At 46.6% G+C, this 27,825-nt stretch overlaps 2 protein-coding genes across 5 annotated transcripts in view; one reads left to right on the plus strand and one right to left on the minus strand.

The window, feature by feature from the left end:
• DDAH2 (DDAH family member 2, ADMA-independent) overlaps positions 1–14,366 on the plus strand; it is a 32,640-nt gene extending 18,274 nt beyond the window's left edge. For 3 of the 4 annotated variants that reach the window (XM_063122319.1, XM_063122320.1, XM_063122321.1), the window contains exons 2-7: positions 1,918–2,226; positions 6,404–6,503; positions 7,097–7,170; positions 10,125–10,244; positions 10,483–10,626; positions 12,938–14,366. In XM_063122319.1, coding sequence (XP_062978389.1) covers positions 1,921–2,226; positions 6,404–6,503; positions 7,097–7,170; positions 10,125–10,244; positions 10,483–10,626; positions 12,938–13,054 — 861 coding nt within the window. In that variant the 5' untranslated portion in view covers positions 1,918–1,920 and the 3' untranslated portion in view covers positions 13,055–14,366. The remainder of the gene's footprint in view (positions 1–1,917; positions 2,227–6,403; positions 6,504–7,096; positions 7,171–10,124; positions 10,245–10,482; positions 10,627–12,937) is intronic. The other variant, XM_063122322.1, reaches the window with a different exon arrangement.
• A 3,036-nt stretch (positions 14,367–17,402) lies between these two features.
• LOC134396899 (TNF receptor-associated factor 1-like) lies at positions 17,403–27,824 on the minus strand. The gene is made up of 4 exons (XM_063123505.1): positions 27,599–27,824; positions 22,714–22,891; positions 18,987–19,135; positions 17,403–17,884 (listed from the first exon to the last, which is right to left on the minus strand). The coding sequence occupies exons 1-4, from the start codon at positions 27,626–27,628 to the stop codon at positions 17,666–17,668; spliced, it is 576 nt and encodes a 191-aa protein (XP_062979575.1). The 5' UTR covers positions 27,629–27,824; the 3' UTR covers positions 17,403–17,665.
• Position 27,825: the final 1 nt, after the last annotated feature.

Genomic DNA, 27,825 nt, shown 5'->3' on the forward strand with positions numbered 1-27,825 from the left:
CAAACCAAGCCACGGTGCTCTGTCCAAAATTTGGGAATAATAAAAACTGAACAATGGGAGATTCCGAAGGGCTCGGTTTCCCTTCAGAAGCGAGGGCAGGAAATTCAGAAGTCCTGAAAACTGGCGAGAAATTCCAACGGACCTGTGATGTGTACCCTGCACTCCACAAAAGGAGTTGCAGCCATCCAAATTAGCATTCTGAAGCAAAGTGTAGCCAACCCTAGGGCCAAAGAGAGCTGATTTTCTATGGTCTGCATAAAAGATGCCCTGAGAGCAGATCTGAATAGTTTGCATAAAGTATCCTGATCCTGCTGCCACGGAGAATGGCAAAGAGTTCTGCAAGCCGCAGAAGTCCTGCCCCCTTGACCTGTGGATATTTCAGCTCAGCCTCCTCTTCTCCGAGACGTTCTCTAGCCTTGCGTGCCTGCTGTACCCGGAGACTTATTTTCGCAAGCCTGACATGTTTAAAAATGCATGCGGCGGTGTTTCTTTTGTGCCCGTTCTAAAGAAAGCGAGGCTCTCCAGATGCTGAATGCTCAGCGCCCAGCATGATTGTGCCAGGCAGAAGTGGTTCGTCGCCCTGCGTAGGGCATCGATCCGTTGATTGGCTTCATTTTGGAAACCATTATCTAATCAGTTTGGTGCTAAAGAGAAATCCATTCTTTCCCTCTGGTGTGATTGATTGGCCTTCGGCTGATGGAAAGTAGCTTCTCAGGAAGTCGGGAAGGGGTGGAACTATTGCGCCAGGGGCCTACGCAGGCCTGAATCCAGACATGTCACTTAGCACCCACAACACAAGACAAGTACACTCTCGCTGAAGGAAAGGAGGAAGAGAGAGTGACCCACAACTATAAGCCCAGCTTAATTATCTGTACAATCTGAAAAAGGAGAGATAGGTTTGCCTTTGCCCAGCTTTTGAGGAATCCCTGGGTGTGGAGATGGTATAGATGTTTGACCTCTTTCAGGCCAATTCCACTTCGGAGAAGCTCTCGGGGGCGCGCATTGCAGTGTAGGGGGTGCTAAAATGCCCCAAATACCAGCATATTTTAGCTTGAAGCTCTGAGTAGGCCTTTGGAGAGGCATTTCAACTTTTTAGAATGTGTGTGCGTGTGTGAGAGAGAGACACACACACACACACACACACACACACACACACACGTACGTTGGGGGAAAGGGGGCGTGGCCAAGGGAGGAGGTGTGGCCATCTTGGGAACACCATGGGCCCAAATTGGAACCATGGGCAGGCCAGATTTGGCCTACAGGATTAAAGTTCAACACTCATAGGGAGAGAATCCCCCATCCCCTTCGTGCGAGTTGCCATCCACTTCCATAGGTGCAAGCCAAGAAAGTGTGTGTGCATACGTTATATTTATATTTAATTATTCCATGGGTTCAGAGTAGCCAAAGCAGTTTCATTATGCTTAAGGCCCCAGGTTCGATGCCAGGTATAGAGGGCTGGGAAAGACCTGAGCCTTGAGAGCATGAAGCGCCATTCCTGGTCAGACTAGATAATAGCGGGCTGGATGGATCAGTGGCCTGCGTAAGGCTGCTTTGTATGTTTGTGTTGCATTTATATCCCACCCTTCCTCTAATGATGGATCTGCCCTCTTTAATCCTCACAACAACCCTGTGAGGTAGGATAGGTTAAGAGGGCATGGCTGTCTTAGGGTCGCAGTGAGCTTTATAGCTGAGCAGGGATTTGAAACCAGAACTCAGTGGTCCCCATTCAGCGCGCTTACTGGCTCTCAATTAGTACAGTGCTTGACTACAAATTATATGTCTGTTGAGCCAGAAGTGGTCCTTCCTGCTTCTCTAGGTACAGAATTAGGAAATTCTGAGATGTGTGACTCAAACTTGATCGAGAGGAAGGCCCCCGTTTGCCTGCTAAATGGTACATTCCTTTCTTTCTCCTTCCAGACCATGGCCAGCATCTCCTCTTTTGGCAAGTACACTCACGCCATCGTCCGCTGCATCCCTTCCTCGTTTGGCACGGCAGAGACTACGGCGGAAGGGTCTGAGGGTGGCTCTGAACCTGTGGACCTGGCCAAGGCTCACCGACAGTACGGCGTGTACACGGGCATCCTGCGTCAGAAGCTAGGGCTGCAAGTGATTGAGCTGGCTGCAGATGAGGGCCTTCCCTGCTCCACGCTGGTGGGGGATCTGGCGGTGATACAGGGCGACACGGCGCTTCTCACACGGCCGTGGGTGCCCTCACGGCGGGATGAGGTAACCTGTGTGCATGGCTAAAAGGTTTACTGTTTTTAAGAGTGCCTTGAGCTCCCTTGCAAAACCAGTCTGCCAAAGTTACCAGTCGTCTTGCGAACGATAACTGAGGAGATACTTCTCTGTCACTTTCCAAAAATACCTTTGTCTGGTCGCCTGGAGGCAAATTCTGAAGCACCATAGGTGACCAAAAAAGTGGTTCTTGACAAGCCTGGCTGTGCACATCACCCATTGTTTACACCTCTGAAGCTTGCCCGTAGCAGTAGTAGTAGCATTTGTGCTGGAGGGCTAGACTTTGCTTTTGTTGACGGGCTTTTATTGAGGTTGGGACAGATTAATGGATTATGTCGGGAGGGGGGAGGGAGCAGTTTCTCAAAGTTTGTCGCAGCGTGCTCTCCTGAGACGTCTCGTTGAATTATCTAAGGATGTAACTCTAGGCACATTTACTAGGGAGTACGCCCCACTGATCACCGTGGGATTTACTTCTGAGTAAACATGTATAGGATCCCGCTATTAAGGCGCTGGTCTTAATTAATAGATTCCTGCTTTCAAAGGGAGGCAAGCAGCAATGTCTAGCTGTTTGTTAAACCCTATCAATAGCTGGTCCCATCTGTTCCTCTGTAGGAGCCTCTGGGATTAATCCCACCCTTGTCTCTGCAGCGCTGAGGTGGCCGCCTGACTGGTTGCCACGGCAATTGGAATCATGCCTTGCCTGCTCCTTGTGGGCCTTCTCCCTGCTCCAGTCTCCGTTACAGGATATAGGAGCGTGTGTGAAGGAGGACGTAGCTCCCCCATGCATTTCTCCTTGTTCTTTTAGTTAAGAATTGCTGCCATGTGATAAATTCTGTGCCGGTAAGGCGGCCGCTCTTTTTGTTCCTAAAATGTTCTAGCAATTCTAGCTCAATGTCTCTGAGCATGTACAGAATGCCTTTTCCTTTAACAGAACGGAGTTACCTTTTGAAAAAGGATCTAGGGGCAAAATGCTTTGGAGCGGGTGCAGAATATCATACAAATACTGAGTGCCTTATAATCAGTGCAGAGTGCACTTAAAAGAGATATTTTATAGGAAGTAGAATATATCCCCTATATGCTGCATCCTCCTGTTGTGGCAGCTAACCAAAAGGGTGGAATTCTAGATGACTGGAAACTATGTGTGTACATAATCATGTTCATTGGGTGTACCTGTGTATTTCGCCTTTTGTACACACAGAGGGATTGGTGATGGGCTCCTTTGGTGAGTACGCAGGGCGAAATAGGCACACATGCAGTCATTGCATGTATCATGACTGTGTATATAGAATACAGGAGGTCAGACCCACTGAAATCAATGGGAAAAGGAAATTTCAGCAGGTGTCATTTGTATATATGGGGAACCTGGTGGAATTTCCTCTTCATCACAACAGTTAAAGTTGCAGGTACCCTGCCCTCTTTTAAATCTGGTCACTCTAGTATAGCTCCTGCAACTTTAACTGTTGTGATGAAGAGAGAATTTCACCAGGTTCTCTATATATACAAATGACTCCTGCTGAAATTCCCTTTCTATGCAACTGTTAAGGATACAGGAGTCCTGTCCTCCTTTTCATATGGTCACCCTAGTCATGAGTAACTTTAAAAAAAATCAATTACTCAAAGTCGTTGCTATCCTAAATCCCATTTATATCAGTGGATCTCTAAAGTATAACTAAATCTAGTTCTAATCCATTAAATTCCCTACACAGAAGTGATATCTGTGTACGAAATGTAATCTTGTGTGTAGTATCCTTCAGTCCAGGTTGTGATGATTAGTTCTCTTTATCTGAATCCCATAATTTCTTAATAGAAGAGCTCTCGTTCTCTCTTTATATGGTACAAATTATAATACGTCAACTATCGAATGCAAGAAGAAAAAAATACAACAGACTGTCAAGCTAAAACCTGAAACACAAAACCAACCTGAAGATACGACAAAAAAGGATAACAGCTGAAAGAGGAGTAGCCACAAGCAAGAGCCCAAATTGAATGCAAAGGGCAGCTTTGATATTGCTAGCCAAACAGTACAGCAAATCTATATAAATCAAATTAAAATTTTCATGTGTGTGTGTGTGGGGGGGGCAGGGACAGAGGTTTCTGAGTCATCAATAAAATAAGAGCAGTCCAGGAATCTCTGTGGAACGTAGATGAAACAAAAGTATGGATCAATTTAAAGTTCATACATATCACTCAGGTTTTTTTCCCCTGGAGGCTGTTTGGATTTCTCTGAGCCCAAGCAGTAAACACATTTTAAAGCCAGTGTACGAGATCACAGCCTGGCATTCTCACCCAGCCCACGGATGAGAATCTTTGCCTGTCTGGAATTCTCTCTCTCTCTCTCTCTCTCTCTCTCTCTCTCTCTCTCTCTCTCTCTCTCTCTCTCTCTCTCTCTCTCTCTCTGTGTGTGTGTGTGTGTGTGTGTGTGTGTGTGTGTGTGTGTGTGTGTGTGAGAGAGAGAGAGAGAGAGAGAGAGAGAGAGAGAGAGGGAGGTGGGGGCTCCCTACTATCTATTTTCTGAACAGGCGGTAGGGCAGGAAGTGGCTTCACACATTGACTGGCTTTCTGTCCTGCCCTCTGTCAGAAAAGGAAAGGAGAAGTAGAAGAAGCTCCCCGCCCCCCTTGTTCACAGCACAACTCATCATCCCAGAGTGCAGGACACGGAATAATGGGCTCAAGTTACAGGAAGCCAGATTCTGGCTGGACATCAGGAAAAACTTCCTGACTGTTAGAGCAGTGCGACAATGGAATCAGTTACCTAGGGAGGTTGTGGGCTCTCCCACACTAGAGGCAGTCAAGAGGCAGCTGGACAACCATCTGTCAGGGATGCTGTAGGGTGGATTCCTGCATTGAGCAGGGGGTTGGACTCGATGGCCTTGTAGGCCCCTTCCAACTCTACTGTTCTATGATTCTATGATTCATCCTCTCCACCAGTTTATAAAGAAGCCATTTAGCATAGCTCAGAGGTGGGCAACATCCCACTCTCGCACTCGCATTTACCACCATGATTTTCCTTGTTGACGATGGAAAATTTGACGGTGGAACCGTGGTGCAGCCTTTGGTAGGTTTGTGGCGGGGTGGGGGGAGATCAGTGCGCCCCCCCAACTGCCCCCCCTGCTGTAGCTGCTGCTGCTGCCTTGACCTAGTAAGGCAGTGGCAACTGATGTAAACGGACCAATGAAGGCTTTTTAAAAGCCTTCTGCTGAGGTTGATGTGCTGCTCTCTGTTTCCTTTGCTGCCTTCTTCATTCTTGGCCTAACCCTTTTATTCCTCTTCTCCACAGCCAAAATGAAGGCAGGGTAGGTGTAACGGGAGTAGTTCACACCTCCATCCTTCATTAACTCTGGTCTCTCGCAACCCCTCTGTTGTCGCACATAAAACACACCCCCTGTGAAAATATGAATATGTAAGCTCCTTGGAGCAGTGATCTCTCCTTCTTAGCTTATGTTCTTTTGCAAAGAACTGTGTACATTGATCTTACCATATAAAAAAGAATGGTAGTGATTAGTGACATCCAGAGGTTTTGCATCTTCATAATAATGATGAACCATGAGGATAGTCCTGTTTGGGTCACCTTGATAATTCAGATTACCCTATTTCTTTGATTCTAAGACGCACTTTTCCCCCCATATAAACATCTCTAAAAACGGGGTGCGTCTTAGAATCGCGGGTGTGTCTTAGGTTTTTTTTTTCCTGTTGGTGGTACTGAAATTAGTGTGCATCTTACAATTGATGGTGTCTTACAATCGAAGTAATACGGTAAGTTCCTTTGACTGTGGGCCCTATATGCCAGTGTGTATGAAATGCCTGCTAAGTGGAAGTCACTTCAGTTTGCTCGCTGTGGCAGTTATTTCTATGTGCCATAAACTGTTTGTGTTTTGTGGTGATATGCAGTAAACCAGCTTGGTGAGCCCCTGAATGCGAAAAACTTGACTCTTGAGGCAGCCACCATAGAGTGCTGGTTATAGAGGGTTCCATGCGGTGACTATTTTGTGCACTGCCCCTAAGCGTAGGCCTCTGAAGCCTATCTGGTAGTGCTTCGGTGGGAAGCTGATTCTTGGAAGCTGAGTTTGAGAGTTACCTGAAGAGAAACGAAGGAAAGGGGATACATGACAATAAGTGATATAAGAGCGCCCCCCCTTCCAATGGCAAAATGTCCATCTCTTTCTCCCAGATCAGCAGTGTCAAGAAGGTCTTGGAGGAGCTAAAACTACGTGTGGTAGAAGTGACAGATGAGGGAGCCACCCTGGATGGAAGTGATGTACTTTTCACAGGTAAGTGACCACTTCACTGGAGGGATAGTCCTCATTCCGGGGCAGGGATAGCAAACGTCCAGCCCGCAGGCTGGTTTGGCTCATCCAGGGTGACCCATCCACCCCACAAGATCTCAGGCGAGGTCTGCCCCCCTCCCTAAAGCCCCACCCCTTGGAGGCTACCAGGGGCATGGGAAGCGGGCAGGGTGACGAATCCTTGCTGCTATCTCCAATTGGAGATAACGGGGATTCCCAATCGGAGATAACAGGGATGCTGCTTACTTAATATGCTGCTCCCACCAAGTGCTTTGCCCCACTCTCTGCCCTCTCCAATGGGGGAAGGCACAGGACCGGCGAAACCCCTGCCTCTCTCTGCACAGAGACAAAAATGCTCTCAGGGGGCGGGGCTTCTAGAGGAGGGGAGGGGCTTGCAGATGGAGGGTCCATCTCCTGATGTCAGCCAGCTGCTGAGCAAGAAATCCTTATGTCCTGTTGTAATGAGATTCCACTTTGTTTATGCAGGCTTATTGGCTAGGCCTGGGGAGAGTTTGCGCCTTGATGTCTTAAAGGGTTGAGGGCTCTGTTCTGCTTCATCTTCTTAATGCCTTTGACAGGTCGGGAATTCTTCGTGGGCATTTCCAAGTGGACTAATCACCGAGGAGCAGAGATGGTTGCTGATACATTCAGGGTGAGCTGGCATCTTAGAAGTGCACACTCCTCTCCTCTGAAGGCTCCTACCCATCTGGTGTTGTGTGTATTGTCTAGTGCTGGGCCGAATCCTGCCCCCTGTTTTTGGGAACTTTCTCTCTCCCTGCGAAAGAGGCATTATTTTTTCTGCCTCTTTTGCGGGGGGGGGGGGGGAATTCTGAGAATTTTCTCTGTTGGGAGGGGGACAGAGTTTCCACATACCTTTTTTAAATGTAGCTGGTTACTGAGGGGACTTCTTCCTACTTTTTATTTTTTCATAAAAACACCCCCTTCCTCCAGCATTTGGAGGAGCCCTGCAGTTCATAGTGAATGCCTGTTGGGGGTCACGTGACCTCGCCCTCACTAGTAAGCATTCAGGAAGAACTCCTGGGCTCCTGAAAATGCTGGGGTTGTTTTAAAAAAAAAATTAGAAAGGAAGAAGACCCTTCAACCACTGGATACATTTAAAAAGATATGTGGAAATCCTGTCCCCCTCCCCAAAGAGAAAAATTCTCTGAAGTTCTCACCACTCCCAGCCTCTTTCGCCCCAATTTTCACATTCCCTTCACCCTCCACAAAATGTCCAAAATGGAATAGTTGAAATTTTCGGCCCAGCACTACTATTGTCCTCTTATTCTTCTTCCCCTTTGCTCATCCTCCATACTAAGAATCAAGTCAACTTTTAAAATTGTTCTTACACAGCAGTATATTAACGCAGCCCTTCCCAGGCTTTCTGCCTTTGGGGAACTCTTTGACTGGTCCACCAAGGGTGTCCACCTGCATGCCTGGGGCCAAGGCAGTAGATTCTGGGGCGCTCTTTAAGGCAGCCTCCTCCAACCTGGTATTCTCCAGATGCTTTGGAATCCAACTCCTATCAGACCCAGCCAAGTTGGGCCATGATCAGGGATGATAGGAATTATAGCCCAAAGCATCTGGAGGACCCCAGGATGGGTGTGGATGTCCTTTGGTGGGCACTCATTTCATGTGCAACACTGGCCTACTTCAGGCATTCACCACAGAGGATTTCAGTATAACCATGGAGGAAGGAAGGGACATGTGCTCCGCCCTGCCCACTCCATTCCTGACCTTAGCACATTGATCGGGAAGGTCTGGATGTAAGTGCATTTGGCTGAAGATGGCAACAAGGAGGAGGGCCTTCTGGGTGGTCACCCCTCCCCACCAATTATGGAATGATCTCCCCAACGAGGCCCGCCTGGCACCAACATTGCTATCTTTTTGGTACCAGGTCAAGACTTTTCTCTTTTCCCTGGCATTTAGCAGCATGTGATGAGTTTTTAAGCTATCGCAGATTTGTTTATATGGTTTGGCTGATTGCTGAAAGTTGTTTTTAGATGTATGTTGTCTCTGTGTGTAATGTGGTGTGTTTTTAAATTCTGCATGCGGTTTTTAAAGTTTTAATCTTTGTAAATCGCTTAGAGAGCTTCTGCTGTGGAGCAATATAGAAATGTAATAAATAAAATCATCATCATCCATTGCGCCATGTGACTGGGAACCCTGGCTTAATAGGGCTCCACATTTATTTTTATTTTATTTATTTAAAACATTTCTTGGCCTCCTTTCAGGGCAGGGGCCCTCACAAGGCAGCTTACAACAATAAAATACACAAAACATTAACAGCAATAAAATGTTAAAACTATTAAAAGCAATAAAAGCATGATTGCAATGAAACAGCAATTAAAACAACAAAACTAACAATAAAACCAGCAGAAACAACAATAGCAGCAAAAACAACAATAACAATACCCATCATGGGAAGGCCATGGTAAAATATTTTACCATGGCAAGGATGGTAAATGGCAAGGATGGTGCATGGCAGACCTCCAATGGGATTGTAAGCCTATGCGGCAGGGTCTTGCTATTTACTGTGTAATCTGTACAGCACCATGTACATCGATGGTGCTATATAAATAAATAAATAAATAAATAATAATAATAATAATAATAATAATAATAATTTGTTCCAGAGGTTTGGGGCCACCGCAGAGAAGGCCCTCTCCCGTGTGGTCACCCATCTAATTCTCTTCGCAGGTGGGCAAATGAGAAAGGCCTCTCTTTCTGATTTTAAAGTGAGGGAGGGCTGATATGGGTGAAGGCAGTCCTTCAAGTAACTAGGTCCCACAGTGTCGCCCAACCCTGCAGAGTACATCTGGGGAGGAGGAACTGCAGGGGAGAGAGGAAATCCAGGTAACCTGCTTGCAGAGAGCTCAGAAATCCTGGTTCTAAGGGCCCGTGTTCCCTATCCAAATCCATCTTCTCATCACAAAGTTCTTCCAGTGGGTTAAGAACTTCCCTACTGGAGGTGGGGTGGGGAAATGAACTGCCTGTTGACTCTTCTTCTAAGGGCGACTGCTTCCCCCCCCGCCCCCCCCCCCCCCCCGCCCAGTAGGGAAACCATAAAGCTATATTTCCCTCTAATTCTTCTTAGGTTGAGTGTTCCTATCAAATACACCCACACAATGTGACATAGATTGAAGCCATCAAAATGTTGTTGTTGTTTTTTCTGGCGGTAGACATCCTTGAGCTTGTATATCAGTTTCGCCCGGTGTGGAGTCAAGGTATAAAAAGATAGCTTCCAAAAATAAAATTGCAGAGCAGGATCACCTCATGGTGGCATTTCCCTGTAAAAAGCTTTTTTTTTTTTAGAAACTCCAGCTTCTTTCTCACCCCTACCTGCTGCCCTTCTCCTTTGGTTCCTGTACCAAAGACCATTCCTCTTCTAGGAGATGATACTTTAGATCAGATGTGTTGAACTATAACTCCTGGCTGGGAATGATGTGAGCTGAAGTCCAGCACATCTGGAGGGAATGCAACTGGGGAAGGCTGGAGGTCATCGTCAGAATGCTGTACTGGATGGAAGGAAAGGAAGGGGGGGAACTCTTGGTTGTAACTGCTTGGACTTCTGCAGATGATCCTCAATGTCGTCTCTCTGTGCAGGATTTTGCTGTGTCTACCGTTCCCGTAACGGGCACGTTGCACCTCCGCAGCTTCTGCAGCATGGCTGGATCTGACACAGTCGTTATAGGCAGCAGCGATGTTGCCAAGAAAGCCATGAAGGTAACACCTAGAATCACCTAAGGGATCCCCTGGTGAAAGGAGCCATAAGGTTCTTAGGTCCATCCCCTCTCCAGCCCAAAGAAGCACCCTTCACCCATCAATCTCTGTCCAGGGTCACTACACAGCATTGACCAGAGGGACTAGTTTGGCCCAGGATGGCGTGCCAGAGTGTAGAGCTCCCAGTGCCTCCCATTTCTCCCTCCAATAACTCCCATTTCTCCCTCTCCTTTCCCTGAAGACCATGGAGCAGTTAACCGATCACCACTATGAAACACTGACGGTGCCTGATGACCCGGCCGCTAATTGCATCTATGCCCGGCTCGGCCAGAAGAGCAGCGTCCTTCTGCATCGCAGTGCCGAGGAGTATCCGAACAGCCTGCAAGTAAGATGGAAGGTGGCCTTGTAGGGACGGGAGGGCTTTGGGGCTGGTGCCCTCTGAGGGGCAGCCAGGTAACTTTAGAACAGGGGTAGGCAACCCAATGTCGCCTGATGTTTTGGAATACAACTCCCATACTCCCTGACTATTGGCCATGCTGACTGGGGCAAATGGGAGTTGTAGTCAAAAACATCTGGAGGGCGCCAGGTTGCTTGTCCCAGTTTTAGATCCTGGTCTTATTGGGGTGCCCTTTAGACGATCAAGAGCCTTGTGTGGTGCAGAGCGGTAAAGCAGCAGTTTCTGCAGCTGAAACTCTCCCCACGGCCTGAGTTCGATCCCAGCGGAAGCTGGTTTCAGGCAGCTGGCTCGGGTTGACTCAGCCTTCCATCCTCCGGAGGTCGGTAAAATGAGTACCCAGCTAGCTGGGGGAAAGGGAATAACGGCCGGGGAAGGCAACGGCAAACCACCCCGCTATAAGGCCTGCCAAGAAAACGTCAGCGAAAGCTGGCATCCCTCCAAGATTCAGTAATGACTCAGTGCTTGCATGAGAGGTTCCTTTCCTTTCCTTTTTAGACGATCATGTGTATTGCTTCATAGAATCATAGAATAGTGGAGTTGGAAGGGGCGTATAAGGCCATCGAGTCCAACTCCCTGCTCAATGCAGGAATCCACCTTCAAGCATCCCTGACACATGTTTATCCAGCTGCCTCTTGAAGGCCTCTAGTGTGGGAGAGCCCACCACCTCCCTAGGTCATTGGTTCCATTGTCATACTGCTCTAACAGTCAGGAGGTTTTTCCTGATGTCCTGCCAGAATCTGGCTTCCTGTAACTTGAGCCTGTTATTCTGTGTCCTGCACTCTGGGATAAGAGATCCTGGCCCTCCTCTGCGTGACAACCTTTCCAGTATTTGAAGAGTGCTATCATGTCTCCCTTCAGTCTTCTCAAGGCTAAACATGCCCAGTTCATTCAGTGTCTCCTCATAGTGAGACCAACCACTCTTCCCCGCCATTCCAGGCTTTACAACTGTTTCTACATTCTCAATATGTTAGAACAAAACCAAAAAAAGCAGCAATTAAACACTGTTTGTCGACCCTGATTTTAAAAAAAAAGGGGGGGGAAAGGGATGCTCTCTGCACGTGCATCTTCATCGTTTAAACTCATTTAATTTGTAGCAGCAGCATGACTTCAGGAATGAAATGGAATTTGCTTCTGCTGCTTTCATCAGGCTGCTGCTCTCTGGGCCGTCATTTGGGGGGCCCTGGGGCCCTTGACTTTGGCCCCAAGGTCCAGCCTTAGCGGCACCACTGTCTGTACTTGGGTGGCATTGTGGTTTCTAGGAACACGTGTGGGTTCAGTGCAGGGCACGACTTGAATCATAGAATCATAGAATAGCAGAGCTGGAAGGGGCCTACAAGGCCATCGAGTCCAACCCCCTGCTCATTGCAGGAATCCACCCTAAAGCATCCATGAGAGATGGTTGTCCAGCTGCCTCTTGAATGCCTGTAGTGTGGGAGAGGCCACAACCTCCCTAGGTAACTGATTCCACCGTAAGGCCAATTCAAAGGCCTCCACAAGCCGTCAGTTGTGTGGGGGGCGATGGCTCGTGCCTTGACCTTTTGGCCCATGCTTTCAATTGGTCATTGACCTTCACAAACGGTCGGGCCATTTGGTGGGGGCTGCTTTAAAGCCTGAGTTCTGGGCGCCTGGTCGGCCCACTGCAGACCATGAGTAATAGTGCAGGTAATAGTGGGGGATTAATCCTCAAGAATGGTAGAGAAGGAAAGATGGGAAGAATGAAATGACACCTCAGAAATGCCCTGGGGGATCATTCATCGGCCCTGCTCGTTTTCAGGACTTACGACTCTTGCTCAGATTTGGCTATCGGTTTGGGCGTCAGAGGGGTTCTGGCACTTTGCGCTATTTTGGGGGCAGGTTTTGATTCTGTTTACGGTTTCCGTGAGGTCTGGCCAGGCCCCTTAAGGGAACTGTTGAGGTGACACTGCCTCATTCCTCCACCTCACTGTACAGAGGGGAGAACAGGGAACCCCTGCCCACTTCACGGCTTCTTGGGACCCTGTTCGCTATACCCAATTATCTCCTTTACTGAACCACCATGGAGGGAGGAAGAAAAGTCCGTACTAGCTGAAAGCTTATACTTGAGTTATATGTCTGCCTCACCCTGCCAAGAGGCAAACACGGAGATCCTTCCTGACTTTTCATGATCTCTGGCTGTGGTTTGGTCCCTGTAGGGACAAATTTCAGGGAGTTTATGTTTGGAAAGAGGACTAACAAATTTCTGTCTGCTTCCCTCTCTTAGCCCTTCCAGAAACTTCCGGACTACACCCTTATCCCCGCTGCTTGCACTGAGGTAGCCAAACTTGGTGGGACTCTCAGTTCCTGCTCTCTTCTCATCAACAAGAAGCTGGAGATCTAGTGCCTATTTGAACCCCCACAAAATACAGGTTCTCACAATCCCTGAAGGGGAATCCCTGTCTCTCAGTTCCTATGTGCAGAGTGATGTCCCTATTTTATTTTTTATTTTTTAGCTGTCTCGCGAGGCAAGAACACCACCCTCCCTCCCAAATATGTGCATTTGGTGGTCAGCCTTAAAGTATACTGTTCTTTCTCGTTTCTCTCATTCTTTTCTTCTTCTTTTTTTAAATTGGGTCTTCACTTCCATGGCTTCCCACCAATCTCTTTATTTCCTGCCTCTGCTTGCTACTTTTTATCCTTTCAAAAAGACTTTTATCCCAGAGTAGATAGGGGCTTTTACCTCGTTCCCAATGCTGAAGGAAACCCCTTAGTAGGAAAACAGACACTCCTGTCTCTTCAGCCAGCTATTGCTGTTTTGATTGTTTGGTTTTAGCAAGGTTCTCTCTTGATTGTTGCCCATTATGAGCAATTTAAAGAGTGGCCATGCTTTCTCTTTGTTGTTGATGGGTTTTCTTGGGATAGGTTATCAAAACAGGTATGGAGAAATATTTGTAGGCAGCAATCTTGGAAGACACGGAAGGGATGTCTATCATGAAGCCTGACCCAAGAAGCCTGCTCTACTATTTCTCTTTCTCTCTCTCTCTCTCTCTCTCTCTCTCTCTCTCTCTCTCTCTCTCTCTCTCTCTCTCACTCACTTTTTCATAGTAGCATCTTTGAACTGGAGAGCAGAAGATATTGTTGGAGACCCCACTGTGTGTGGTATCACACATAGTTTTCAACTGGTTTGGCAGGCCGGCTAATATTGCATTGCTACAGAACTGGACAGTTGCATTACTCTGGATATGGGAGTTTGGGAGGCAACCTTGTTTGTGCAGTTGCAAGCCCCAACACCTGATCATTCGTGTCAGATGTAGGAAGGCTTCACTAGTGTACTACACTCGTTTTATCGTGAGACTTTCCCCCTTCCTTAATAACTGGTTCTAGAAGAACCTTTAAAGGTGATCTGGTATGATATGGGTTGGATCCAGTGGTGTCACTCCACCAATGGAAGGGAGATCACCGATGGAAAGGATTTCCACTTCCTCCTGTGTGTCCCTTAAATCTTCTCTGGAAGGTTGAGGGACACTCAGGAGCAGTGGGGAGGATGGGACAGAGACGTCTCGCTCGTTCAACTGTTGGCTCCAACCCTTGGTCTGCTACATCCATCTCTATGGTGCTGCAGTTTTGGGACAGGAAGTTGAGTTAGATCCATGCTTCCTCTCCTACCCCAGACTTGATACAATTGCTTCCCACTGCCACCACAACAGATAACCTCTCTGCATCTACGCAAGGATGGAGCAGTCATGGAGGAGCGGCTAGATGAAGACAATGCATTCTTAAGGGACACTGGTTCCTCTCCGGTGGCCCAATGTATGTGTTTGTGTAACGTAGTTAGGGGGCCGTTTGTAGGAATGTTCTTGAAAGCTGTAGAGCGCCCTCTGTTGGGGAGTAGGCGTACTGACAGACGTAGGACTTTAGATTCACTCACTGCCTCTTTAACCCCTTGTGGAATCAATTAAAAGATAACAATAAAAAAGGACTGAACCAACTCCGGATCTTGATGAGTCTTCTTTTTGTTTCTTCTTCTTCTTTGGTTTGGTTCCTGAGTTTTCAGACCTGTGGACTCAGTGGTCCCTGCCAGCTAGTCCTCTGTTTTAATGCAATTATCCTCTCATTTCTTTAAAGGAAAAAATAATTGTATCCGATTCTAGGTGTGAAGTTGTAACACCATGTGCAGACTCACAACATCATGCCTAGAATTGGATGGAATTATTTTTGCCCCTAGGAAATGCACGGTGTTGAATTGTGGGTTCCTTAACCATTGAAAGTAGCAAATAAAAGATGGTAATTCTTAAGTCACGTGGATGTGTTGTTGGATTGAGCTGTGAGTGTATGTGAAACCCGCCAGGTATTTAAACCTACCACCCCTGCCCTGGTTCTTGCAATCTCAGGTAGCCAGAAAAAAACCCAATGTCTGTTGAGATCTTATCGGCTGTGGCATATGGGCTGCTGAGCTTTATTCGGCTTGGTAGGTCACAAGTTGGGGAGGGGCCGTAGTGCAGTGGCAGAGCTCCTGCTTTGCATGCAGAGGGTCCCAGGTTCGATTCTCGGCATCTCCCGGTGGAGCAGGAAAATCTCCTGCCTGAAACCCATTGCTGCCAGTCAGTATCGACAATACTGGGCTAGAGGGACCCACGGACTGACTCAGTAGAAGGCATTTCCCCATGTTCCTGCATTGTACAGGCCTAGCTCTGGGTAGAAATTGCTGGATTTCTCCCCCTGCACCCTCCCATTTTGAAAGCTATTCCAAAGTGAGAAATCGGAGGGCCTTCCTTATGAAAAGGCTTGGTGCAAAATGTCCGCTGAAACTTTTGTTCGATGTGTGTTTGGAAAAGATAATTTGAGAGAGTGATATGAAGAGAGCGTGTGGATGTGTGTGTGGAATGTATTTATTTATTTATTTATATTTCTGTACCACCCCATAGCTGAAGCGCTCTGGGCGGTTCACAATAATTAAAACCATAAAATACAACCCAATGAGACACTATGTTAAACGGCCTATAAGCAGATTTTGTTTATATTATGTGTGTACGTGCTCTGGATAAGGGGGAAAGGACTGTAGTGCCGAATTTGGCTTCCTCTTTTTCCCTTCCGTTTTTTTAAATTTTACATTTCATACAGAAAAAAAGAAATGGAGATTAAACAACTGTTAAAAATAAATATATCTCCCCTCCCCCATCACAGGAAATCGGCGATGCTATTATAACTTAGATCTTAAACATTTCCTTTCTTTGTACGTGAGGAAAAAAATAAATTAACCCACCACGGGAGAGAGACCTTTCATTATGCCAACCAAAAGGATTTAAATACTTTTGGGATTTTATTCTCCTGTTCCAACAAGGTTGTATATACCACGAAGCAATGCCAGTCTATATTAAATGTGTCTTTAGATCTTGTTCTTCTTACCAATCTCAGTTTATTGGTCAGTTTCTCCATTAAGGCTATCTGCCAAACCTTATTATACCAATTTATTAGCAAGGCACCAGCCAGATCCTTCCAATATCTAACATAACCAATCTGGCAGAATTTGGGCTTCCTAAGAACTTGTGGCTGGGGGTAGGAGGGGAAGAGGAAGGTTCTAGCCTCCCTGACTTCAGAGGAATTCTAAAAATTACTGGGGCAAGGAAATCAAAGGTTCCATCTACAGCCGCTCTGGTGGGAGGGGTGCTATCAATGAGCCTATTGTAGTAGTATAATGGAAATGCAATTCGTTGTTCCCGCAATTGTGGGGATGGGTTGTGCATTTTTGGTGCAGTCATTCCTTGTAGTCCAAGCATGTAGGATGCTTCAGCCCATGCTAGTCTTTTCGATTTTCATGGCTGATGACTGGTAATGTAATTTGGGGGCAGTCACTGGTCTCAAAAGGAGGGCCCCCAAAGTGTTAGACCAGATCGGCCTTCCCCAACCTGGTGCCCTCCAGTTGGGTTCATCAAGAACTCCCATCATCCCCATCCAGCATGGGCTAGAAGGGCCAATGGTCTAACTCATAAGAACGTAAGAAGAGCCCTGCTGGATCAGGACTAGATGGTGAAAACACCATCTAGTCCAGCACTCCGTTCACACAGTGGCCAACCAACTGCAGTAGGACATGAGAGCCACACCACCCTCCCGCTCATGTACCCCAGCAACTGGTGTCCGTAGGCATACTGCCTCTGATTGTGGAGGTAGCATATAGCCATTAGGACTAGTAGCCATTGATATCATTACCCTCAATGAATTTGCCCAATCCCCTTTTAAAACCATCCAAATTGATACACGATGACTTCTTATATAGACGTACGCCTCTTCACATCCAATTCGGAGAGTGGGAAACTGGACCTCTGTGTCCTTCTGGTCCTGTCCTCCTCCTCCTCTTTCCAATTTAGTAACGTTGCCACCTTTCCTCCCAATATCTCCCAATATCACTCCCAATATCTTTAACAGACAGAAAATCCTACAGGTGCAGTTCTTTGCATGGCAAGGCAGTGAGGAGAAAAATTTACCTGTTGAAATGCTAGAAACATGGTAGCAAACGTAAATTCACACCCCCTTGTCGTCCTTGACAGAATATTCTGAATTTTGCACACACATACAACTCTTACACATACCTATTTGAATAAATTAGTAAGTTTATGCAAACTTGCCATATTTGGAGTGCAGACTTTAGGGTTAGATCCAGACTTAGCCATGCTTAGAGTAGGTGCATTATAATCAAGGCCTTAAGACAGTCATACTAACAGGTCTGATAGGTATCAACGGGTCTACTCTAAGCATGACTATGCCTGGATCAAACCCTAGGTTTATTTTTTTCTGCTATCACAGAGTAATCCCTATTGTTTCAGGGTAGCCATCTTGAGAGGCGAAAAAGGGTCCAGAAGTCTTCTTCAGTTGTGCCTATCTTGAGACGAGACCATGAAGAATGCAGTAGTGTCTCTCGTGGCAGCCATTTTGAAAACACCATATCAGTATATCTGAATAACAGTTTTTTGGGCAATATGGCCTCCAGTTCAGTTGGATGAAAGTCACCATACGTCTAAGTCTTTGTGTCTACCACAGCTTGAATGACTAATGTGTCATTGCAGATAAAGGTATTCCTGGGGGCATGGAGAACGTTCAAGGGGCAGAATTCAGGGAGGCCGCTGGCCACGTTGGTTTCACTCACGGGGCGCTGAAATGAGGACGAGGACTCCAAGGGGCGAAATGAAGTGGAGATGTGTTGCTTATTGACTTGGTCCAGGAGAGTGAAGGTGACCTGGTTTTTTTTTAAAAAAAACGACGACTGAAGGCATTTATTCACTACAGCTGTCAAATAAATAGTAACTATATTAAGGAACCCTGATAGCTGAACGTAAGTGTCCCAGGAGAAAGAGGCTTGGTTCACACATTTACTGGAGCCTTTCATCTATGGAAGCAACGGACGTGTTGCCTCTACCATGCACACATAGGCGTGCGCAGCGCATTTCATTAGGGTGTGCACCCAGGAACATTTATTGAATACTCAATCATAAAGGACATTATTTTTATTCATTTATTTATTAAGCATTGTAGACACTGATGCCCTACTCTGCGTTTGGCTTGTCTGATCATGGAAGGAGGGGCTTACAAGGAGGAGGGGTTTATGAGGCAATATTAGCCTTCGGGGGCCCTCCTGGCTTCTTTGAAGTGTGGCTCCCAGCAGAACAATTCCTTTTTGCTCCTGCTGTCAGGAGCAACGGCGCTTTCTCAGAGGCAGCGGTTATTCACCAGTGAAGTGGAGCAGCCAGAGGACCATTCCCACTAGGTCTGGATCCCTACTCAATGCCCCCCTCAATTCGGCACTTATTTCTTGAGACATTAGGGGGTGCCCAGGCACCCCCTGCACCCCCTTGTGCACACCTATGCATGCACATAATGTCATGTCTGGGGCACATTTCTGAAGCTTGTATTCAAGAAGGCCTGACTCAAGCATTTGTCTGCCCCCAAAAGTTGATGCTGTGATTGAAGTTTAAAGTGTGAGCAGCAGGAGTGCTTTATCCACCCCCCTTTTAAAGCCATCATAATTGGTGGCCATCACTACATCTTGTGGCAGCGAATTCCATAGTTTAACTATGCACTGAGTGAAGAAGTCCTTCCTTTTAACTGCCCGGAAACTCCCACCCATCAGCTTCATGGGATGACCCTATTGAGTTCTAGTATTATAGGAGAGGGAGAAAAATGTCTCCCTACCCACATTTGATGGCCTAAATGCCCCCTTCCAACTCTATGTGATTCTGTCCTGATGTTCCTCAGAAATGGAGAAGGACTTCTTCAGATTTGACTTTCCTATAAACCCAATACAAAATCACACACACACACACACACACACACACCCTTACCTTATGCCGGAAAGGCCATTTCAGCTGAAAATCATATTCCCCTTTCATCAGAACCAGGAAGACAGAGAGATGAGTTCCTGCTCCCATCCCGTCTCCGTTCAGGAACAGCTTGAGGCAGAGTTTGTAACCGTAGCGGCAGGTGTAGAACGCTTTGGGGATGAAGGAGAGAAGGGAACACATGGCGTAAGAATGGTGCGTAAAGGAGCCCTCTGGCGGACAGACTTCGTTAATATCCTATCTTGAGTGGGACAGTGACAGGTCCAAACTGAGCACTGAAGGGGATGCATGGCTGCTGCAGACTCCCATCTCCACCCCCTGCGTCTCCATGGTAACATTTAAGTGAAAAAGGGCCCAAGAGTAGTGATGTCACATCATACATTTCTCTGCCTTTCTGCCCTTTGTAAGTGAAGTAGAGGGGGGTGAGTTTTAGTACTAAGTGTTAACCAGGGGGATGCAGGTTGGTGGCAGGTAATGTAGGACTAAGCATGCCTTAATACAGAGGTGGGCAAATTTGGGGGTCCAATTAACTGGCTGCAACTTTTTAATGGATAATCTAACTGATTAGCCCAGTACAAATTGCAGCCTGCGTAATGACTGAGATAATCTATGTGAACATCCTATGCTTTCAACATCCTAAAGGGTTATGTAGATGCTTCCTTGCTTATTTATCTGTTTACAAAATTTATAAATGACTATATTTAAAAATAATTCCCAAGCACTGAACAGTAAAACAAAACAAAAAGATCAAAATACAAAAGAATAACAATGTTTTACATCAAGTTATACAATAACAGTGCGACTGTTCAATCAGGGAAGGCTTGTTTAAATAAAAAATGTCTCTAGCAGACACCGAAAACAAAACAACGTTGGCATCTGCCTGACATCAACTGGCAGGGAATTCTGCAGAAAGGGAGCCGCTAAGCTAAAATCTCTACTCTGAAGGGACTCCAAAGGGATCACAGGTCCATGTGGAACCACCAGGACTGTCTCAGCCAGTGACCTCAGTAATTGGGCACGTTGATATGGGGGAAGGCGTGCTCTCAACTATCCAGATCCCAAGTTGTTTAGGGATTTATACACCAATAACAATCTTAAACCAGGCCTGGTAGTGCATTGGCTGCCGATGCAGTTTCTTCAGCAAAGGTATTACACACTGAAAAGGGGCAACTCCTGACAACAGCCGGACTGCTGCATTCTGCGTTAGCTGTAGCTTCCGAACCAACTTTCTTTATTTCTGTCAATGCTTGCCTCTTGGGAATATAGGTAGACTAGCTGATACGCTCGGTGTTGCATGGGTCCATGAATAGTGTTTATAACATAAAGCAGTTTTCAGTACCTCCTGCTGAAGAAATTTTTATGCTGTGGTTACCCCCTTCCCCTGTTATAACTAAACCACAACATTCCAAGACAGATGCAGGAATTACTGAATAAAGTTCATGATTTTTATGTAAAAGCCTGACTATACCATTGAAACAGAAGAGTGAATGGAGGAGTGACTGATAGCTGAGGCTAGAATGGAATGGTGGAAGGTTTAGTGGCAGTTGGGGAAAGTCAGAAGGAGAACAAAGACAGCGAAAGGTTAGGGAAGTGGGGGCTGAGTTAGGACTGAGAGATTTATTTATTTGTTTATTTTATTTTATTACATTTATATACCGCCCCACAGCCGAAGCTCTCTGGGTGGATAGTGATATGCCAGAACTACACCTCCCAGCATGCCTTTGGCAGCCCTCAGGTGCCCATGTCCTCAGCTCTTAGTAGATGCCCACAATTCTGGCAAAGTCCTGCTGGGATTGCCTCAGCCTGCACTTCTCACCCACAAAGTGCTCCATCAGGAGCCTGTACTGAAGGGCCGGGACTGGGCCAGGCACTTGCCCCACTTTGTCAAGCTTGTTTGCAGAGTGCTTCCCTTTCTTCCCTCTTAAGGGTGAAGGCTGTGCATGTGCTTCCCTCAGTTTCTGATAAAACAGTGATGCCTTTGAGCATGTCCAGAGTTCGGCCTCTCAAAGACACGCTGTTGCATCTAGTTACAATTTTAAAACCACAGATGGCAGGTGGGAGGAGGCACCGCAAATGGATGCAGCCCATTTATGTGGGTTGTTTCCTTTTATGTGGAATTGTGTTGACTGACTTTAGGAATCACAATGGCCGCCAAAGGCATGCTGGGAGTTCCACCCAAGCAATGCTGGGAGTTGTAGGCATAAACCTAAGTTTTTATTAAATTCTTTAAAAATCCTTAAAGTCCCAAATTTCAAGTTTTTAGTGTTTTTTTTTTTATCCATGTACATGAAGACCTGTCTGGGTGAACAGTATTAAGGCAGTACCATATGTGGAAGTGAGTACACATTTCAGGGCATACATGACACACACATACTTTCCGCTTTATAGGTAGAGATTCTATCTAGCTGCCTATACTGAATACTTTCTTCTCCTACCCACCAAGGTATAAAGCCCATGTTAAAAAAAGGTGAAGAGGAAGCAGGGAAGAAGATGTCCTATCTCTTGCAGTTACTTCCACTTCCCATGAGTAAGTTTAATTGAAGGTGGGTGCAGCTGGGGCCCCTTGAAGGCTACAAAATGGCACTTTGCCATGTCTCCTCTTGAACCTATTTACTCAAGGAGGCCCAGGTATGTTCAAGGTGGTTGCACTTGAAGAGTGAGCGAAGTTTTTAAAATGTTTACTCTCACACTATAAAGTGGGTCTAAGCAACCTGTGGCCTTCCAAATGTTTTGGCCTACATTTCCCATCAACCCTTACCAGGTTAGGACTGATGGGAGTTGTAGGCCAAAACATCTGAGGGCCGCAAGCTGCCCAGCCTTGCTATAAAGGGACATTGTGGGGGAAATTAACACAACCTTTAAGAAGATACTGACTTCTCCCGTGAGACACGCAGAGGGCTAGAGTGGTAATGAAAGATGGGGCCTGGTATAAGATGCAGCCTGTATTGAACTGCCTTGCAGCATGTTCAGGAACGTATTGCACAAACCCAATTGTGGTGTTTTTTTGTGGGCTACATCGTTGACGTATGCACAGTGGATCTGTGTAAGGCTTCTTGTGCACTGATCCTGAAGCACCTGTTCTTTTCCCTGTAGACCCCATTTAAAAACATGACACCATGTTACGAGTCTCCAGTGCAGACCAGGAAGTGCAGCGGAGGCGATCTTCCTGCTCTGCGGTTTAACTAGATGGGCTTTTTCACCCGTCTAGTGAAGGGGATGGGGAGGTAAGGAGGCTGGGGAGGCGTAGGGATACCGTGTAAGCCATGCCCTCCTCACCCCACCCACCAGCATGCCCCCTTTCTCTTCCCTCCAAGGTCGCCTTTGTGATCTCAGAGAGGCAGCCGGGGCGATTCTCTCCTTGGCTGTGATGGGAAGGCGGGGTGGGGAGCTCGGACTTCTGAATCCAAGGTTGGAGCGGTGAGTCCAACCTCAAATCCAGGATTCCGAAATATCCTATGCCCCCCTCCCCGCCAGACTGCCTGTAGGGATCATAAGTTTACTCCTTTAAAAGTCTGCAGATTTGCCGTTGGTATATCATTTGTTCTGATTTCAGTTTTGTTGGTCACAAGCTTTGGGATTTTTGGATTGCAGAATCTGAACCTCTCCAAGGAATGTGACCACTGCTAAACTAGCCCCTTGGTACAGACGAGTCTGTTCTGATGGGTGATGTTTTTTACAAAACCAAAACCACCTGCCCGTTTCTCTCCACCCCACATTTTGGATCACTCACGAGGGGAATAAATGGCAGGCCGGTTGCTGGTTTGCGCCTCCCGAGTCCTAACGCCCACCTCGGGGACCTTCCAAAGGAAACAGCCATCGTACGTGGATTGCTCCAGGGTGTGGATCCGGGAAGCTAAGCTGCTGATCATCACATCCTTCAGGGCCAAGAGCGAGTCTTGCTGCTCCACCTGGAAAGTATGGATAGAAATGGGGCAGAGGGGTTAGGGAAAAACAGGCATGAGATGGAACCAGAGGTGAACAGGATGTTGAGAGAAAGCAATCCTATAGTTCCATAAGAAGAAGTGGAGATGTTTCTAGGCACATATTGGATTCGAGAGATCCTATGAGTGCTGTATGAGGGTTTGGGATATGGCCTCAATGATGAAACTTAACAATGAAGAGTCAGAGAGGGGGCGATTAGCAAATAAACTCTGAATAGAAAAATGGAGTCTCTTGATTTTAGATTGGAATGATAAAATACAGGATTCAATACAACCTTATTTACTGTTAGGGACAATTTAACTGATTTGAGTTTGATTAACTCTATAACTCTCTTTTGTTATCTTTTGCAGTAATGAATTAATGCAAGGTGAAATGTTTTCCTTGGTTTGTCTACTTGGAGTTCCCACTGTACTAGCAAATCTTTCCACTTGCATTAATAGAAGTTTTATTCTAACCCTAATTGCCATGCAGAGGGGCGATTTGGGGAGGGTTAACCCTAACCGTACGCCGCCCTGAGATCCTAATGATATAGGGTGGGATACAAATGTTATAAATAAATAAATAAATAAATAAATAACGGTGATTGTGGCGTTGCACCCCACAAGTCAGTTCCCTAATGTATGTCTGAGGTTTGTAAGTCTGTGGTTTTTAGAAGGTTGGCCTGAGTGGGCGGAGTTAGAATGTCTCGGGAGGGGGAGGAGTGATATATAAGGGAAGGACTGAGGGGATTGGGAGAGACTTTTTAGGTACTCTCAGGGCTCTCTGTGTGTGAGCTCTTGGTGTTTAGAGTACTTGGGTCTGGAGAATTTGAGGTTCAGTGTAGAGAGTGGTGTCTTTGGAGTGTGGTGTGCACATAGTTGATGTATATTAAACAATACAGATAATAAAAAAAGCTCAAGAGTGATTGTGTGAGAGAAAGGAAAGTGTGTATGTGAATGGGTGAAAGGATTGGATGAAAGGTTTCAAAAAGGTTTTTAAAGGTTTTATTTTGAAACAAAGCTTGTGAACTTTTAAAATAAATTTTAATTATTTGTTTTTAACTACCACAAAAATCCCACGTGTCTGTTTGGCATTTTTCATCTGAAGTTTACAAATTTAGCACCCACTCTGACAATAATTCACCTCAGAACATATAACTCACAGTGTATTATTTTATATATTGAAATCCTTCTCCATTTAACCCCTTTCTCCACATAGTTTGGAGGAAGGTGGTTTTTATCCCTTGCCTCAGGCGTATCAAGCGGTGGTGCTTGGCTTGAGCAGGGAGTAGCCACGGCCGGGCTTGGTGTTCAGAGCCTGTGTTGTGGCAGTGATCACCAAGGAAAATCACCCCCTACACACACACACACACACACACACACACACACACACACAGCTAAGCTTAGGATACCCTTCACATTGGCACCAAAGGGATTTTCCCCTAACTTTAATTGCCTTGCAGGGAGAAGGGTTTGGGGCATGTGGGGAGAGGGGTTAACTCTTCTCTTCTCAGCTGCAACCCCCCCTTGAAAATTAACCTCCCCTCACACGGCAATTAAGCTGAGAAAAAACCTTCCATTGGCACCAATGGACACTCAGGTCTCTGGGAAATAGTTCTGGGGTTGTGGGAAATAAGTCTCTGGGCCTGGCCCCTCATGGGCCCAAGCCTAGCAATTCCCTTGGGAAGAAAAGAAGCTGCAGCAACTTCAAGGCCTCTTGGTAAACCCAGGGCCGGGTCAGAATAGCGTCTTTCTGTCTCTTGGTACAAGATATTATTTTAAAACATGGGTTGAGATGAGGACTGTGGCAAAAGTTCCCCGGATATGATATTCATTTTGAAAGTAGCACATGTGATGAGGCCAAAAATGACTAGGGGGTGGGTGGAGGGAAAATACACTGCCAAACATTTTTTTAAAATAATATCTTGAGCTGTTTTCAGAGCTGTTTTGTTCCCTCAGCAGTGGCGGCGGCTGCTTCCCTGTGTCATTTCCCCTTCTACTCCTTTTGCCCTCTCAGTCCTTGGCTTCATTTGCTTCCTTCACAGCCATTGAAGATGGCTTTGTGATCTTTTCGTTCCCAAGCGTCTACGATACCGGCTGAGGTGGTGCACGGTTATTTCTAGAACCACAAGGACTCGTCACAGCCAATAAGCATAACCACTAGTCCAGCCAAGTGGGAACAAGGCCTCGGAGGGCAAAAGGGAAGAAGGATCGATGGCCATGAACAGGGCTGGGCCAAGACATTTTGCCGCTTGAAGCAAAGGACAAGATAATGTACAGCATCTACCTGGACTGACAGCAGAATCTTACTTTAACACTGGTTACGGGATGGCATCTTTCACTGAACCTGAGGTACCAGGCTACCTTAGGAGATCCAGAACAGGCCATGTGGCATACACCACTTTGTCCTTGGGAGGAGCAACCATGGCTGCTGTCCCCCAGCATCTTCTGCCTGAGGCGATTGCCTCTCTTCGCCTAATACTAGGGCCGGCCCTGGCAAAGAACAACATCAACAGTCTGCAAACATTAGGGTGACCATATTTGGGAAACCAAAAAAGAGGACACCTAGTGTGTGTGTGGGGAAGCAGCTTTCTGAGTCCTGCAGAAAGTACGTTATTCCCCCGCCACCTTATGAACCCGATTGGAGTGGAGGAGGGGAAAGGATTTCATTCTGCACCACCACCATCCACTCCAGTTGGGGCCTTTTCTATAATGTCCACGAATGACCCACTTTCCCCTTTAAGACCTCAATTGGAGCTCGGGGTGGGGGAAAGATGTGCCTCAAGAAAGCATGCCATTCCCTCCTGCCATGCTAATGGCAGCCTTAAAGGGGAAGGTGTGTCATTCCAGGACATTATTGAAAATGATAGAAAATCCCCCCTGACACCATGGAAAGAACAAAAACCAGGATAAATCCAGGGAAATCCTGACAGTTGGTCACCCTAGCAAACATATTCCGGGAAACTGCCTTAAAAATCACCAAAAGCAGGAAGCACTTTTAGCTAGAGATTAAGAAATCCTGGATTTGATTATTTATTTGTCCCAATGCTATGCCGCCCCTTGTTATCCAATCACAGGGTCGTGCACACAATTTATTAAAAAAAAAAAACCCAAACACTTAAAATACAAAGGGCCTATTCAGACAACACGCTAAGCCATGGGTAGGCTGCTAACCCTTTTGCAGCAAATGGTTAGTGAGCGTGTTTAAACCATGGTTATGTAGCCACCGTGGTTAAGAATGGTTGATATGACACGCTAAGCCATAATGCTTAGCTCAATACGCTCAACCACAGGGCTTAGCAGCGGTTCTCAACCTGTGGGTCGGGACCCCTTTGGGGGTCGAATGACCCTTTCACAGGGGTCACCTAAGACCATCGGAAAACACATATTTCCGATGGTCTTAGGAAACTGTATTGACTGAACTATGTCATGTATCATCTTTTGTATTATTAAAGCTACTGTTATGTATTATTTTCATTAGCAAACCATCCCATGACAATGGATCGTGTAGAGAAGAACGAAAATAATTTTATGGTTGGGGGTCACCACAACATGAGGAACTGTATTAAAGGGTCGCGGCATCAGGAAGGTTGAGAACCACTGGCTCAGAGTGTCGTCTGAAGAGGGTCATTGATAAAAATGAATGACTGTCTCTGCCGTGGCTGCACTGGCATAGCACATGCTCTGTGGGCAGAAGGTCCCTGAGATTCTTTGTGTGGGGCTGGGGAAGAGCCCTTCCCAAACCCTGGAACACCACTGCCAGTCAGTGTGGACCAGGGTGGGCAACATGCCGCCCTTAGATGTTGTTGGGCTGCATCTCCATCAGCCCTAGCCATAGGGTGACCATATGGAAAGGAGGACCGGGCTTCTGTATCTTTAACTGTAGTATTGAAAAGGGCATTTCAGCAAGTGCCATTTGTATGCATGCAGCACCTGGTGAAAATTCCTCTTCATCACAACAGTTAAATCTGCAGGAGCTGTATTACAGTGACCAGATACAAAAGAGGGCAGGGCTCCTGCAGCTTTAACTGTTGTGATAATGAGGGAATTTCAGCATTGCAGCCTGCCCAAGGGTCTCTACTTCCCTTGCTCAGCTTCGCCCATTTTCTTCTGCTGCCCCTTACGCCTGGAACGCTCTTCTAGAACATCTGAGATCCACAAGTTCAATCGCAGCTTTTAAAGCTCAGCTAAAAACTTTTCTTTTTCCTAAAGCTTTTACAACTTGATGCTGTTTGGACTTTATATTGTTATACTGTTAGTTTTACCCTACCCAGCGCCTGTTTGCATTCTCTTCCCCTCCTTATCGCTCTACTATGATTTTAATAGAATGTAAGCCTATGCATCAGGGTCTTGCTATTTACTGTTTTACGCTGTACAGCACCATGCACATAGATGGTGCTATATAAATAAATAAATAAATAAATAAATAATAATAATAACAATGACACCTGCTGAAATTGCCTTTTCTATACAACAGTTAAAGATACAGGAGCCCAGTCCTCCTTTCCATATGGCCACCCTACCTAGCCAGCATAACCAATGGTAAGGGACAATGGGAGCTGCAGTCTAGCAACATCTGACTGGCCACAAGTTGCCCACCCTGCTCTAAATGTGCCTCAGCACTGCAGTGGCCTATTATATTGTTTCAGGAGGGTGGACAGTTGGTCTTTCCAAGCTTGCAAGACCACCTCTTACCTTCTCCTCCAGGTAGAGGATCCTGGCCATGGCTTCTCCGAGAGTGACTCCAGGGGGCTCCTCTCTCCTGTCCAGCTCCCGACTCAGGACCGAGACGATGTTTTCTAAGGTCTTCTGCCGGCTTTCCAGCTCGGCCACCTTCTGCTTGGGTGGGAAATCGGACTTCAGCCTCTCCCACAGCCTGTCCAGCTTGCCCAGGCCTGCTAGCTGGTGCAAAGTTTCCAGGA

Source organism: Elgaria multicarinata, chromosome 3, assembly GCF_023053635.1.
Source record: "Elgaria multicarinata webbii isolate HBS135686 ecotype San Diego chromosome 3, rElgMul1.1.pri, whole genome shotgun sequence".
Taxonomy (NCBI): Eukaryota; Metazoa; Chordata; class Lepidosauria; order Squamata; family Anguidae; genus Elgaria; species Elgaria multicarinata.